The 14,421-nt window shown below is 34.4% G+C and overlaps 1 protein-coding gene, 1 long non-coding RNA gene and 1 pseudogene across 2 annotated transcripts; 2 read left to right on the top strand and 1 right to left on the bottom strand.

Moving 5' to 3' along the window:
• Positions 1-2,312: 2,312 nt before the first annotated feature.
• LOC130724472 (protein DEEPER ROOTING 1-like) lies at positions 2,313-4,568 on the top strand. Its single transcript, XM_057575698.1, has 5 exons — positions 2,313-2,378; positions 2,477-2,549; positions 3,149-3,624; positions 3,725-3,929; positions 4,136-4,568. Exons 1-5 carry the CDS (start codon positions 2,373-2,375, stop codon positions 4,153-4,155), a joined length of 780 nt encoding a protein of 259 aa, XP_057431681.1. The 5' UTR covers positions 2,313-2,372; the 3' UTR covers positions 4,156-4,568.
• A 1,734-nt stretch (positions 4,569-6,302) lies between these two features.
• On the top strand, positions 6,303-10,826 carry LOC130724480 (uncharacterized). The gene is made up of 7 exons (XR_009014529.1): positions 6,303-6,366; positions 6,672-6,748; positions 7,670-7,748; positions 7,834-7,937; positions 8,059-8,101; positions 10,297-10,330; positions 10,588-10,826. It is a non-coding gene; the product is annotated as an uncharacterized LOC130724480 (long non-coding RNA).
• Positions 10,827-11,555: 729 nt separating this feature from the next.
• Positions 11,556-13,742, bottom strand: LOC130725548 (uncharacterized; annotated as a pseudogene).
• Between the last annotated feature and the right edge of the window lie 679 nt (positions 13,743-14,421).

Below are 14,421 nucleotides of genomic sequence, written 5' to 3'. Positions count from 1 at the left end.
GTTTAACTATCTACCAACTATACCGAACATTTGATGTAAAGGACGGTACTGCGCGCTTTATTAAATCAACTTTGATACATTCACAATCACCTTTGTTTTACCAAATTTTTTTCTATCACATGTTTTTTTTAACACTAACACTAGGCGTTAAGGTTGGAAAAAAGTTAAGATAACTTTGGTTTTATTAGATTAGATTCCTGTTCACATCACACCATTCTTTACGTTTATTTCCCTTTATTAATGTGCTTTTTTGTGTGGAGTGTGTGAATTGCTTATAGAGTTTTAGTATGAGCTTCTTTAGGAAAAGGATTTGATTCCAAAAATTGGTTGGAATGGAGTTAGGACACTAAAGCAAGCGTGACTTGCGTAGCACCATCAAAATCAATGATACAAATTCTAGCAGATTCCTCAAACTCAGAGAGGTGGCCTACTCTCAATCCAAAACTATGAAATAAGAAGGGGAGATGGACATTTTCAATCAACCATAAATAATTAGCCTCGACTGAGGCCTATAGCAAGTGTAGTGAATCCAAAGAGAAAAGATACAAAATGTTTTGAACCGCTCATATCACCTTAATTGTACCAAAATGGACCCATATGTGTTTGGTTTGAGGTTAGTTTGAATGTAGAAGTCCTTTTGAGTGTTTGAGTTTCTATCAACGCACATTTCAAAATAATTTGAATGCGATTTAGTCAATTTATATCTCTTATGTCATTGATGTGAATATACTTTTGGCCTACTTGAAAATAAATTTGCGGTTTTTGGCTTGGTTTTGTTTATTCTTCCGTTAAAGAATTAGAGAATGTGATAACTCAAAAAATAAAGGAAAACTTTTTCATGCCCTCCTAATTAGTGTTCTCTCATGATTTTACCAATAATTGATTACTTAGTATAATTATTAATTAGTGTTATGTTATGGTAGAAATAATGAGGTTTTAATTTTGTATTTTAGTGATTAATAAGGTGAAGGCAACACAACCAGCTAAGTTAGATGATGAATGAGGCTGCCTTAAGTTAAAATGTTTATCAAAACACACTGATTGTCATTGCCATGGTGCTAAACTCACAATGAAAACAAATGCATGGAACATTAGTAAAAGATGAACATTATATACACACTGTTATTTTCTAGTAATGATGAGGAAGCAGGTAACAAATGGTAAATCAATCATAGGGAAAAGTTTTGGTGTTAAAAAACACTTATAAGACTTAATTATATTTAACTGACCTATTGGGAAAGTGCCCCAGCTAAAAACATTTACGTAAAACTTACATTAATCCAATTTGTAAGGCTTTGCTTGTGAGTTGTTAAAGAGGGAAAGGGAGGGATAGTGAGAGGGAAGATGGGTAAGCCCTTTTTCTTGTTTGTAAGTTTCAAATTCCTCAAAACCTCTCAATTTGGAGGATAAATGAGAGTCTTGAAGGATTTTTTAAAATTTCTTAAACTCTTCCCCCTTTTTAAAGTCTCCTAAACAAAGGGAGGGCTTCTCATACAACGCTAATTTATCACTGATTTATGGCAGACACTCAGACACCTGCAATTTGTGACAGTTTGTTTTTCTTAATAAACTTTGTAATTTGTGATGGTCAAAAACTACCACAAACTACAAGTGTCTCTAGAAATTAGTGGTACACACAATATTTTTGTTTCTCATAAGCCTCTCCATACTTTTCTCTCCCTTCTAAAATTCAACTCACAAACATACTCTCAGCCGTTTGCACTTGGAGCTCGAAAATGTGATTTGTTAGATTGAAGACTTGCCCCTACTTCATTTGACCAAATCTGAGATTGATATGCTCTATCATATTATACATGGTTTTGCTTTTGCATGCTAGTTCAATCAATAAAGTACCTAACCACATTTCATTTGTTATATACTTATATTAATGAAATGCATCCCTAAAACATATAATATTATCACCTAGATCTTGTGACACCCCATGAACTTGGAATGTGGGAACCTTTCATCTTCATAAACCTTTTTGAGAAATAAAGAAAGAGATGTAAAAAATTAACCAATCAACTTCTCAGGCAATATATTGGCACCAGTGTTCAGTATTTGGATATGCGACTATGATGCCCTTTGACACCTGTTTAAGGTTGCTATCAGAGATTCAATTTTCACTAATTGTGTTTAGTGTCCCATTTAATTGAGGAGACAAGAAACTGAAAAAAGAAAAACTCATGGTTGGGAAGAGGGATGATAAAAAGACAAAACAAAAAAATCAAAGGTGTGTGTAAAGTCACTGTTTGGGAACTTGAACCTGTAATCTAAGTCTATTTAAAGTCTTTTGCAGGCTTATGGGATCTGCATATTGTATACTTAACTTTATTTAGTTTTCACTTTTCATATCCCATTCATTCACCAAAATGAAGGTAAGTAAGAATTGCTTTCTCTTATGCTCACATTATTTTTCATTGCATTGCCAATCACTTCTGCTTCTGATTTTTTAAGGATATCTGTCATTTTGCAGATTTTTCTATGGAAGAAGAACAAGCTTAATGGAACCAATGGCAAGAAGAAACCAACCTCAGCTTCAACTACTCGTAAGTTCTCTGTCTTTGCATTGCATCTATCACCAGATTCACCACTGACACCAAAATGATGAAGATTAAGTTCAAGTTGGCCAACGCACATTGACTTCAAAGACACAAGAGACATAAATTGGCTAAAAAAGGACATTCAAACTGTCTACGAATGTGCGCTGACAGAAATACAATCACACCCTAATTAAGTCTTTGTTTAATGATCATAACTTCCACAGTTTACATGGCTTAGTATACAGATTAATCATGATCCCTTCATGTCACATACAACATCAAGTGAAATATTGTGTCACTTATTCAGAGGAGTTCCCTTATTTAATACTTATGCATGACACGAGAGGATCCTCATACTTACCGGAAAAGGGACATGACACTTGAGCTTATGGTAGTGGAGATTTGGGTAGAGGTTGTAACTTGTAGGGTGGAATTAATATTGTATAGTTCATTTTCTCAAAAAGAGGAAAAGAGAAAATAACAGCTAAGAAAAATAGTGACTAGCACCTGTTCTAAGTACTTGAAATAATGATGCATTTTAACTTTCAAAGAATGGTACTTATACTGTATTAATCTTGTATTCATAAATTTTCTTTTCCCAACAGATTATATGCTGCATGAATCTTGCAAGCAAGAGTTCAATGACTGGCCTCAGGCATTCCTTCACATTGGAACTTTAGCTAACAGTTATGCAGAAGATTCATTTCCTTTTCAGAAATACACAAAGGAGTTCAAGCTGGAGGAAGTTGGGAAACTTCAGAATGAATTGAACATGAAATTGGAGGATGAACAAGAAGAAAACCTCAATGATTTGATCAATGAACATTCAAGCTTGGAACCTGCAGCACAAGAAGTTGAGACAATTTCTGATGTCTCCAATATCAAACATGGTAATTTCTACCCAGGCAACAGTCTAATACACAGCACGGGAAGAGATCTTTGTTATGATAGCAAAAAGGGTGGCATTGGGAAGAAATCACTTTCTTTCCTTTTTAAGAAGATGTTTGCTTGCAGAAAAGGATTTCAACCTACTCCTTCTTTCAAAGATCCACTACTCTCCACAGATTCCAGAATGGAGAAGGTAGATAAGAAATTAACCATGCAATTAAGCCTTTGTTCTCACACATTAACCTGTTCCTTTATATTCATCTTATGCTCTTACTTTGCTTGAGATATTATAGATTCTGAGGGCAATGCTTCAGAAAAAGATACATCCCCAAGGTTCATCTTCAACAACATTTGTAAAGAAGTACCTGGAAAAGGATCAAATGCCCCAGTTTGATGAAGATGATAATGATGATGATGATGATAATGATGATGATGATGAAGAGGAACCTACTAGTGCTACAAACAATGGAAGTAAATGGGTCAAGACAGATTCTGAGTGTAAGTAATACAAATTGAATTTTTTTTATGGTCTACTAAGCATATACATTAATTAGTTTGACATTGTACTTAAGTTCATGTAATCATGTCGGATTTATTTAATTTGCGGCGATGTTTTCGCCTTTTTTATCAATTAAGTATGTATTTGGATACCAGTTGATTACAACTATTCTGATAATAAACATGTATTTATCTTGTGGTGGCAGATATCGTTCTGGAGATATAAATGGGGCTGCTTCTCATGTGCTTACTCTGTTCACTGAACCTGGTAGCTTAAATAGCATGGAAATTATGGATCTACTCTTTTGAATGTATGAACCACGCCAAAGAAAGGGGACAAGCTGGACGATGAGTCAGGAAAAATGTTTAGATTTCAAGTCTTTTTGTAGGACACGAATGTTTGAAAGAATAATCTAATTTCTTACAGAATATCTCAAATTGTGGTCATGTCATGTGTGTGATTGTTCTATATATGGCTTGCATGCATTAGTGCCTCACTTATTGGATCTTAGTCCTTGATTCCCAATATTATCACATCTGTAATTTCCCTGCTTGAATAATTCTCTATCTAGGATCATGCCACTTGGTGGACATCCCAAAATTCCAGGAAGTAGTGAACAAGAACAATATGTAAAAACACGTGAGATTTACATGAAAATACTCTTTGAGTTTTAAAAGTTTTTTTTGTTTTAAAAGTAGTTTTAAAAGTTTCTACAACCTAAACTAAATTTCTACTTTAAATTCCGTAACTTGCTATTTCAAATAGTTATTTTCACTATATGTATTCCTCAAATTGTAATTGATCTGATGACGCCCATTGTAGATTATGACCATCTTCATCATCTGGATGCGCCGAGAAGCCATTTATAAGTTATGGAGAGTTTGTTGTGTACCTTGTGTTCTCCATGTGTTGCCTCGTATAGAGGTTAGAGTTGTGAGGCTCGAGGTTGTCATGAGTACCTCATACGTTTTTTTAGCTTTGCATCATTGTCTTGGTTGTTGTGTTATAATCACGTGATGTGATGTGGTGAGGTAACATAAACTTTCTCGGTTTGACTTTCAATTGTGGGCATCTCCAACTGCACGAGGGCGGTGATGGTCATGATCAGGAATGAGTTTGGTCAGATTGGCATGAGACGATCAGATCCATCCTCGAAATAGTAGCCCCTAGTTCTAGCATTTAGTCGAGAGGTGCAAAGAGTTGGGAAGGGTTATGCTCGAACATGGCTTGCTCGATCAGGACGACCTCAAAAAACCGTCGGCTCTTTGGTGGGGGCGTCATTAGTTATTTACGCTGGTCGGGGTGGAGGCTTTGGTCGGGTACTGCGATGATCGAGACTTCTTAGAATCCGGGTCGCGATGAGGCTGAATCCAACAAATGGAACAAAGACTGAATGAAATTAGAAATGCAATTCATATAAATGGAAAAAATAAGAATAACATATATTCGCTACGTCACATAAGTGCCCAAGATCAAAGTTGAAAAATCTTTGAGTACACCACTTTTTTTTTCAAAATTATTCAGTCAAATTATAATATTAAAGATTGTCATCTAAAAATAATCTAAATCCTAACTGAGTGGAATAAATCTACTTCCAAGTATCCTAAATTAGAATTCAAAAAAGGGAATAAAAGAAAAATCCTAAAAGATAATAATCCTAATAACTAATTAAGAAATTTAATCAAAGATAAATAAAATACATCTAGAGATGTAAAAAAATAATATAAAAATAAATAAGTATCCTTAAATAGAATTCTAATAAAACTACAAAATCTTATAAAGATATAAATCATAAACAACAAAATCCTAAGTAAAATAGAAAATAATTTTTTTATATGCAAATGTTATATCTTTATATAACTTGGATATATGCAATTAGATAATGGTATACAAACATGGATATACCATTATCTATTTTCTTGTTGAGTTATGATATATACACACCTCTCAACTCCTTTTCCACCTTCTCTTTCCTTTATTTCTCTTTTTCCTATCAATCAAATCACATATCACATCTTTACTTTATATCTCCTTTCTTCCTATCTCTCTCTTCCTCCACCTCTCCACACCTCAAAAAATAATTATTCTTCTTGTTTGTGTGTAAATATAACTTGTTTCAATAATTTTTTTTATTAACACTTAACACATTTTAAAAAATTTAAGCTAGTGTATAATAAAACACGGGACGATCCTAGTACATTACAATTACAATGATGAATAACTTGAAATAACTAATTAAATAGTGATATGATTTGGTGAGTTTTTAAATAATTAATTAGATAATTAGATTAGATTGGATATCTTTTTTTTTTAATTTTAAAATCTGGCATTATATATATAGAAGTGCCCATTTAGGATTTAGCCGAGTCTGTCTTCACTTCGCTCTGTTCCGCCGGGTTCCTGCAGCAGCGCCGCCGGTTCTGTACCATTTTCCAGGTTCGTTTTTTTGCATCAAATCTCTGTTTCTTTGTGTATTTAGAAAATTAGGGTTTAAAATGAATACTCTTGCTTGCTCTTCATATTTAAGAATCTGAGTCTTGAGTAGTAATTGGGAAGAATGAACTAAAGATTGATTGATTTATACTGATAGAATGCATGTACACTGTGCTCTATGCTTTCATATGATGTGTACTGATTTGATTATCTGTGTAGTTTTTACAACATTTACATATTAGATGTTTTACTTGTATTGTAAGTAATTGTTGAGATTGGTTGGTTGCCTGACCTTTCGCAATTGGCAGATGTATTGGCACAAGTTTCTTACGCCCAAGAGAGTACGTTTGACCAAAACGCTCAAAAGGCGGATACGTAAGATAAGGTTTCAAATTGAATTTTCTTTTAACTGGTTCAGCAGTATCTGATTTATCGAAAAGCTTGTGTTATAGATGCTCTAAGTTTCAATTTTGGTTCTCAATATTTGAATAGCTAATTTGGTGAAGTGGAATCTTGTGTGTTTGCGTGTGTGTGGAGAGATACAAAGGCTTATATAGAGAAAATGTTATCAGTTTCCGTTTTCTTTCATTCATCATTACAAAAACGTAAACTTGTTTGCATTTTGTTTCTTACTCAAGGAAATATTGTAAATGATTTTGTGTTGTTGTCATTGTTTTCTGGAAATTTCTCTGAAACCAGGAGAGAAAAAAGAGGCTTAATTGCACTTTAGGTCCCTGATCTAACATGATTGTGCAAAAGTGATCCGCGATGTTTAAAACAAGCTCTTTTTGTCCCAGATATTTTTTACGTCCGCGGTTTTGGTGTAATGAAGTATAGTTAACCTCATTTAGTATCTGTATATAATTGGGGGATGACTCCCCTCAGCAACTTGACCTCATTTAGTTTCTTTATATGTTCCCTTGTCCAGTCCAGTATTTGAATTGGATTTTATTTCAATGTTGTGTTCATATCGGTATTCTTCAGATCATTGTTATTTTTACGTTTACGTATTATTTGAATATGCTGTAGGATCTGTTACAGCCTCACATTTTGTTTGTTATGTATGCTTGAATTTGAACGTTTCCCCGTTAATATTGGTTATGATTTTTGGAATTCTTTCATCCAATTTCTGCATATTGTCTCTGTTTTATTCTTTTTTTGGTACAGCCTTTTGGGTACAATTATAAATTTACATTATAATACAATTTCGTCTCCTTAATCTATATTTAAGGCTGTTGTATTTTGTGAAAGTTCGTAGCAGTTTCTATAACCGTAGCCTGATTTAACACGTTGGTCTGTTTTACAGGGTGAAAGTACCAACAGCTCCAAGGAAGGAAGAAGCTACAATAGAAGATAGGATAATAAGACATTGTTTGAAAGAAATGGTTATATAGTAAATCCTTATATTACGGCTGCTAAATTCCATGTTGTCTTGGCTTTCCCTGATTTTTGTTTTTCAATATTGTTTAGTTTTCTCAAAGGTGGCTTCATCAATGCATAAAAAAAGGAGTTTCACCAGGAGATAATTTCAAATCCCCTAAGGAATTGATTTTTACCTTTCACAGGATGAAGAGGTTTGTATTTTCTAATCCATTTCTCTCGGCTGCCAATTGTGTTCAATCAGTACTATTTGAAATTTAACTTGTTAATGTGTTGCCTATATTTAATTTCTTAATTTGTTTTTGAACTGAACAGGAATAAGAAGTAGAATCTGATGAAGGTCATGTTAATCTTGAAGGTAACTATATACTGTTCCCTCTATTAAAATTGGCCTGTTCCTGTAAATGCTGCTGGATTTTGTACTTTGGATTAAGGCCCAGTTTGGAAGAGCTTATTTGAGCTTATCTGACAGCATAAGCTCTTATGCCAGTGTTTGGGAGAGCTTATGCAAACAGCTTATGGTCTGCCATAAGCTATTTTCAGCTTATTTTCATAAGCTACTCAGGATAGCTTATGAAAAACAGCTTATGCTTATACACAGCTTATTTTTAATTTATTTCAATAAATTTTTAAAAATAGCTTATGAATAAGCGCTTATGTCATAAGCGCTTATGACCATAAGCTCTTAATTAAGCTGTTTATCCAAACGGGGCCTAATTTCTATGAATGACAACTTAGCCACTTCATTCGCGAGCTTTTATTGTATTATTATTCCAATATATATTGTTCATATTGTTTTGTAGTTGGAAGGCTTCCAATACTGAGTTTAAGTAAATGAGGCTTTAGACACATAGTAGACTTTAATTGCTCTAAACTTTTAAGACCGATGTTGGTAAATTGTGGAAATATTTTAGACTTGGAATATGTTTTCGATACCTAAAAATGTCATTTTTTGTTATTAGCCCCGCTTTAATTTTCTTTGGTTTTAGTCTGAAAATTTGAAACTTGTGTTTTTACTTTTTACTCGCTAAAAGTACCCTAGTACGGGACTAAGCACACTATTTGTTGAAAGCGGGGATTACAGCAAAAAGAGGGACCTATTTGAAAATATCATATTTTGAAGTAGTACACATATTATATATATATATATATATTATTTTTTGACAATAATCATATTATATTGAAAACAAAGCTACATGCTACAGATGTCATATGTGCATGTTTTATACTGATTGTTATGTGTATCGATCAAATTTGAGTTCATTCCCTTTCTCTTGCTTTATATTACTCATTATAGTTCTTTGTTTGCTTTGCTAACTGTAAATTATAACATAATTATGCCTAAGTTTTTAGCTTTTAATTTTGCTGTTAACATTCCTGCGTTACAAGAGTAAAAGGCTCCAATTATTTCTGTTGAATAGAGAGAATCTGAGAGACAACATTAGATTGAATTCACATGTTTCAAGTTTCAACTATACTACGGAGTCTATTATCTATAATAGGTGAAATAATTGTACAATTTTTTACCCTATTTTCAATTAACAATAAGGTATCCTGCTAATCTATTTAACAATAAGATATTCTACATCTACAAGATATCTAATATTCTCCCTTAAGCTATAGCATATAAATTATATGCATCATGCTTGTTACATATATAACTAATTTTAGGAACTCTCATAGACCTAGTAAAGACATCTGCCAATTGATTGTTTGAACTTACGAAGTTTGTGGTGATGTCCCCTGATATAATCTTCTGTCTAATAAAATGACAATTGATCAAAATGTGCTTGGTCATTTCATGAAACACGGTTGTGATGCAACTTGTGGGGCTGCTTGATTATAGCAAATCAGTGTCATCTGCGTAGTATCTCCAAACCTCAGCTCTTTAAGTAGCTGTTTGAGCCATATAAGCTCACGGGTTGCGGAGGCATGGCCTGATATTCCGTTTCTGCCATTGCCATTATAGTTTGTTTCTGTCTTTTACAAGACATCAAATTGCCACCAATGAAAATGCAGTAGCGTGAAGGGGATATATTGTTAGTAGGGGAGCTTACAACAGAGTATCCCACTACTCATGCATAAACTTTGTCATCATACGAGAGACTGTTTCCCAGAGCTACTTTGCTGCGAATAACAACATCCCAAAATCCTACACATGGTGGGGTTGAAGGGGACAGAGGAGTTGGCCCCGGATGATAGTGAATGGGTCTGTTGCCAGCTAGTAGTGATAGAGAGGAGGGAAGTGGTCGATGTTGACGTTGGTATACTTGTAAAGGAGGTAGTGGCATTAAATTATATGGAACATGGGGCCTCTCTGAAAGGAGAGGGAAGAGCCGGAACCGGAGACGAGACATGGTTTTTTGAGTAGAATTGCACCCATGGACAGGTGGTTCACTACTGTGGGTTCACGGGAAAACACGTATACCGTGTTGAATAAGGAGAAACTGAATATCATTATTACCGTTTAGTATTTACAATTAACAATAAGATATCTGCATATCTTACCTACGTATCTATAAAATATCTAACAAGTTTCATCCTCATTTTTAGGAGTTAACTTTTGAAAAGTGGAAGAAATACCAAGGTATGTGGAGTCAATTTAACAACCACAAATTTTTGGCACTAATTTATAGTTTCATCTTACACATTTTTGTTCTCTCTTTCCCATCACATGGGGGTGTAACAAAAAAATCCTTCTTGTAAATCTAAATGCATTCTATAGAGTGGTTTTCTTGTTTGACATCTATGGAGTTTAGAAATGTATGAGTCTATGAGATCCTTGAATTTCGTTTAGGTTGCTGCGTACATGATATTACATGCATTAACTTTCATCGTTTTCAGGTGGAGCGTGAGGATGTGAGGATGCTGATGGTGATGTAGCTGCAGAGCTTTTGTTGGTCGTTATTATGATTTCCCAACTAATTTTCTTTATGGCATGTTTCGTTTTTTGGATTTGTTTATTTTCCCAGTTTGGGGGATAAAAAAGTGTATTTTTATTTTTCAATTTGGATATTTATATAGTCATCAATGAATCTAACTTTGTTTGACATGACCAATCTAACTTTAATAGAATTGATTTGATCAGGATATTCATTTTTTAAAGGCATACAAAATATTTCAGAAAAACGCAATGGGTGCTTTCAACCCATTACAACAACCTATGTTTACCGCAATTTAAAATACAAAATGCCTATGTGTACTGCAATTTAAAATGCGATATACATAAAAATGACATGAATAGGTGTGGGGTGACTAATAAAATTTGTTGAATTTTAAATATTTGTTTTTTGTTGTTTGTGAGTACACACATCGTGTAAAGAATTTGAGTTTGGATTCCAATCTACGTTGTTTTATGCTTCTTTGACAAATCCATCGGTGCTTATAAGACCAAATACAATAGTTTGTTGAATTTTTTACTTTCAACACCACTTATTCTCTTTCCAGCACTCCACATCATCTTTTCTTTCCAATTTAACACTCATTTAATTTTTACCCACTCCAATGGTTTTTCATTCAACATCCTACCCCACCACTTTTTTATTTCATATTTTTATTTAATTTTATATTTTTGTTTTTATGATTACATAAAATTACAATTATCGATTTAAATTAAATTAAAACAATAAACCCTTAACAATTTAATTTTTTTTTAATATAGACTATAATTTATTTTATTTTCTTAACTTAAAATGCAAGACAACAAACTAAGCACACAATAATTTATTTTATTTTCTTAACTTAAAATGCAAGACAACAAACTAAAAGCATACAACACACAAATAACGTAGTTAGTACGATACAAATCATCTTCAAAGAGGAAACATTCCAAACTTTGCCCAGATGTACTTCACTAGATCTGCTTGCAGTTCGTGATGAACATTTGGATCATGTAACTCGGATCTAGCACGCACATGATTTGCAAAAGCGGGTAACACCTCGGTCGAGTATGGTTGCGGTGTATTAGATCAACTTTCCCCAGATTGCTCAAAATCGGTCAAACGTTGAGAATATGTATCTCGTTCATCATCAACAATCATATTATGTAATATGATGCATGACCTCGTAATGATACCAAAATCAGCTATGTCCCACAAGCGAGCTGGTTCACGAATGATTTTAAAACGAGCTTGAAGCACTCCAAATGCACGTTCGATGTCCTTCCGACATCCCTTTGAAATTTTGCAAATAACTTATCGGGTTCACTTTGAGGAAGTCTAATCGATTTGACGAAAGTTGGATAAGAAGGGTAGATACCATCAGCTAGATAATATGTCATATTATAGGGACGTTGATTCACAAAGAAATTCACAGTTGGAGCCTTTCCCTGTTCCACGTCACCAAACATTGGTGACCGATCTAGAACGTTTATGTCGTTCAACGTTCCCGAACATCCAAAAAATGCATGCCAGATCCATAGATCATGAGATGCAACTGCTTCAAGAATAACTGTTGTGGTTCCCTTATTCCCTCTAGTAAATTGATCTTCCCATGCTTTAGGACAATTTTTCCACTCCAAGTGCATGCAGTCAATACTCCCGATCATGCCTGGGAACCCCCGCATTTCACTAACATGTAGTATTCTTTGCAGGTCATCTTGGTTAGTCTCTTGTTGCACCGATGCTATCTTCTCCAATCGTTCAAGCTCTTTCTCCTTGAATTGTTTGAATTCAGCCCAATCTTTGTCCACCTCCTCCAAGGTAGCTTCTCTACTTTTCTTTTTACTCTTTTTTTAGCTGCCTCCCTACCCATTGGACGAGGAATTGATCCTATAGAGTTTGAGCCACATGCATCACTCTCGTGAGATCTCTTAGATCCACTACTTCTTGAGCCACCATTTCCTCCTACTTGACTACAAAAACGTGGTTGATCACGGAGAGCGTGTCATTCTTCCATCAAAGTAAATTGAACATTCTTCCCACTTGCGAATAATTCCTGCGCTTTTGCCAAAACATCATTCTCCGACCAACCGCTTCCTTGCTCACGCTTAGCGCCAATCCATTTACCCAGTATTTTGTTCATATAATTCCAACGGTTTCGGCATGCAACTCCATCGCGCGGAGGATCGAATGAGCAATGCTCATTACAATACTCAGCAATATCTCTCCAAAATGTTTCTCCTTTCTGATTTTTCCCGACAACACTGCTTGTTCCATATTTAATCCACTCACTAATTAGCAACAAATTTTGTGCAGTGTTCCATGCTGGTGACGAGGTTTTCTTGCTCTTAGGAGTTGAATCCTCTTGATTTGGAGTGACTTCATTAGCAGCTGTCATGCCACCAAGAGTCATTTGTGTTGAAAATTCGAGAAATTCAGGTGCATCAACACTCGGAAAATTTTCATTCACCATTGACATATAACCACTAAACGGGGGTGTTTGAGATGGATATCTCATAGATCCATAAGATGGATGACTGGTTGAAATTTGGTGCAAAACCAAAATTATGTATGTTTTGAGGACATTGGTTGGGAAATTGATTTGGATCTTGATAATTGTTGGGATTTTGAGGACGTTGGTTGGAAAATTGATTTGGATCTTGATAATTGTTGAGATTTTGAGGACGTTGGTTGGAAAATTGATTTAGATCTTGATAATTGTTGGGATTTTGGTAGTTAAATGGGTAGTTAGAAGAATTTTTGGTGTTGAAATGGTAATTGTTGGAATCTATTTCAAAACAAAGGCTAATAGAAAGATAATAAGATTGTGAAAGACTTGGTTTTTTTTTTCTGTGTCCAAATCAAACGAACCAAGTCTCTATTTATAGAGGGAAAAAAATCATGAATTTTGGTTAAAAAAAATTTCCATTAAATTTTTTTTTCGATGAAATAATTGAGTTCAAAAGATAAAGATGATAAAAATCCAGCGACTCAATCAAAGCCAGCCACGTGTCACACTCAAAGATTTCCGTTAGTTTCTCTCTCCTCCAGTAGGCTCCCACGCGCCTGGCTAGCACCAATCTGAAACCGCCACGTGGCAGCCGGCTCCCCTCTCAACATTGTTGACTCCTCTCAACACTTCTCTCCTCCGCCTCATCTTCAACAAACTTCAACCAACCACTACACACCCTCAACAAAATTCAACCCCCTCTAAACAAACCATTGTATTTGGTCTAAGAATTTGAGTTTTGGATTCCAATCTACGTCATTTTATGCTTCTCTGACAAATTCATCGGTGCTTATCCACTTCTTGCCACATGATAGAATATTTATGTAAAATCATTTTTTACATTATTGGTGCTTAACTATAAAACTTTTGAAATTAAATAAAAAGAGGGAAATATGATGGAAAAGTTAAATAAAAAAACGAAGTGAGTCAGGTGAAATGACGTTGAAATCCCTGTTTGTTTCTCGACCCTCTATTTTGTTGCTGGCTCTCTTCCCAGAGAACACACATTCAGACAAAAAGTATCAATGTATGCACTTTTTATTATCAATGCACGGGAAGAAAATAAATTTTCTCAGAAGCTTAGAGAGTACCACTTCACTCAACTTACTGTCAATGCACATGAAGCAAAATTTTGTTATGTAAACTCAAACGTGGATCAATGTTGAGTTTAATGGTTCCTTCAAAAGGGGTTTAGTTTAATGGAAATTCTTTTTTATTTTTTTATCAAATGGAAATTCAAGCATACTTAGAGCTTCCTCTTTTTATTTTTTTGGTCAACCTTTTCCTCTC

This window comes from Lotus japonicus, chromosome 6 (genome assembly GCF_012489685.1).
Source record: "Lotus japonicus ecotype B-129 chromosome 6, LjGifu_v1.2".
Classification (NCBI taxonomy): domain Eukaryota; kingdom Viridiplantae; phylum Streptophyta; class Magnoliopsida; order Fabales; family Fabaceae; genus Lotus; species Lotus japonicus.
The sequence above is the reverse complement of the archived record's forward strand: the minus strand, read 5'-3'. Positions and strand labels throughout refer to the sequence as shown.

What these genes read in the sequence shown, in the direction of transcription:
- LOC130724472 (XM_057575698.1), top strand. An exon ending in CAGATTCCAGAATGGAGAAG is followed by an intron (nt 3,625 to 3,724) that starts GTAGATAAGAAA and finishes GAGATATTATAG; the next exon opens with ATTCTGAGGGCAATGCTTCA. An exon ending in GGTCAAGACAGATTCTGAGT is followed by an intron (nt 3,930 to 4,135) that starts GTAAGTAATACA and finishes TTGTGGTGGCAG; the next exon opens with ATATCGTTCTGGAGATATAA.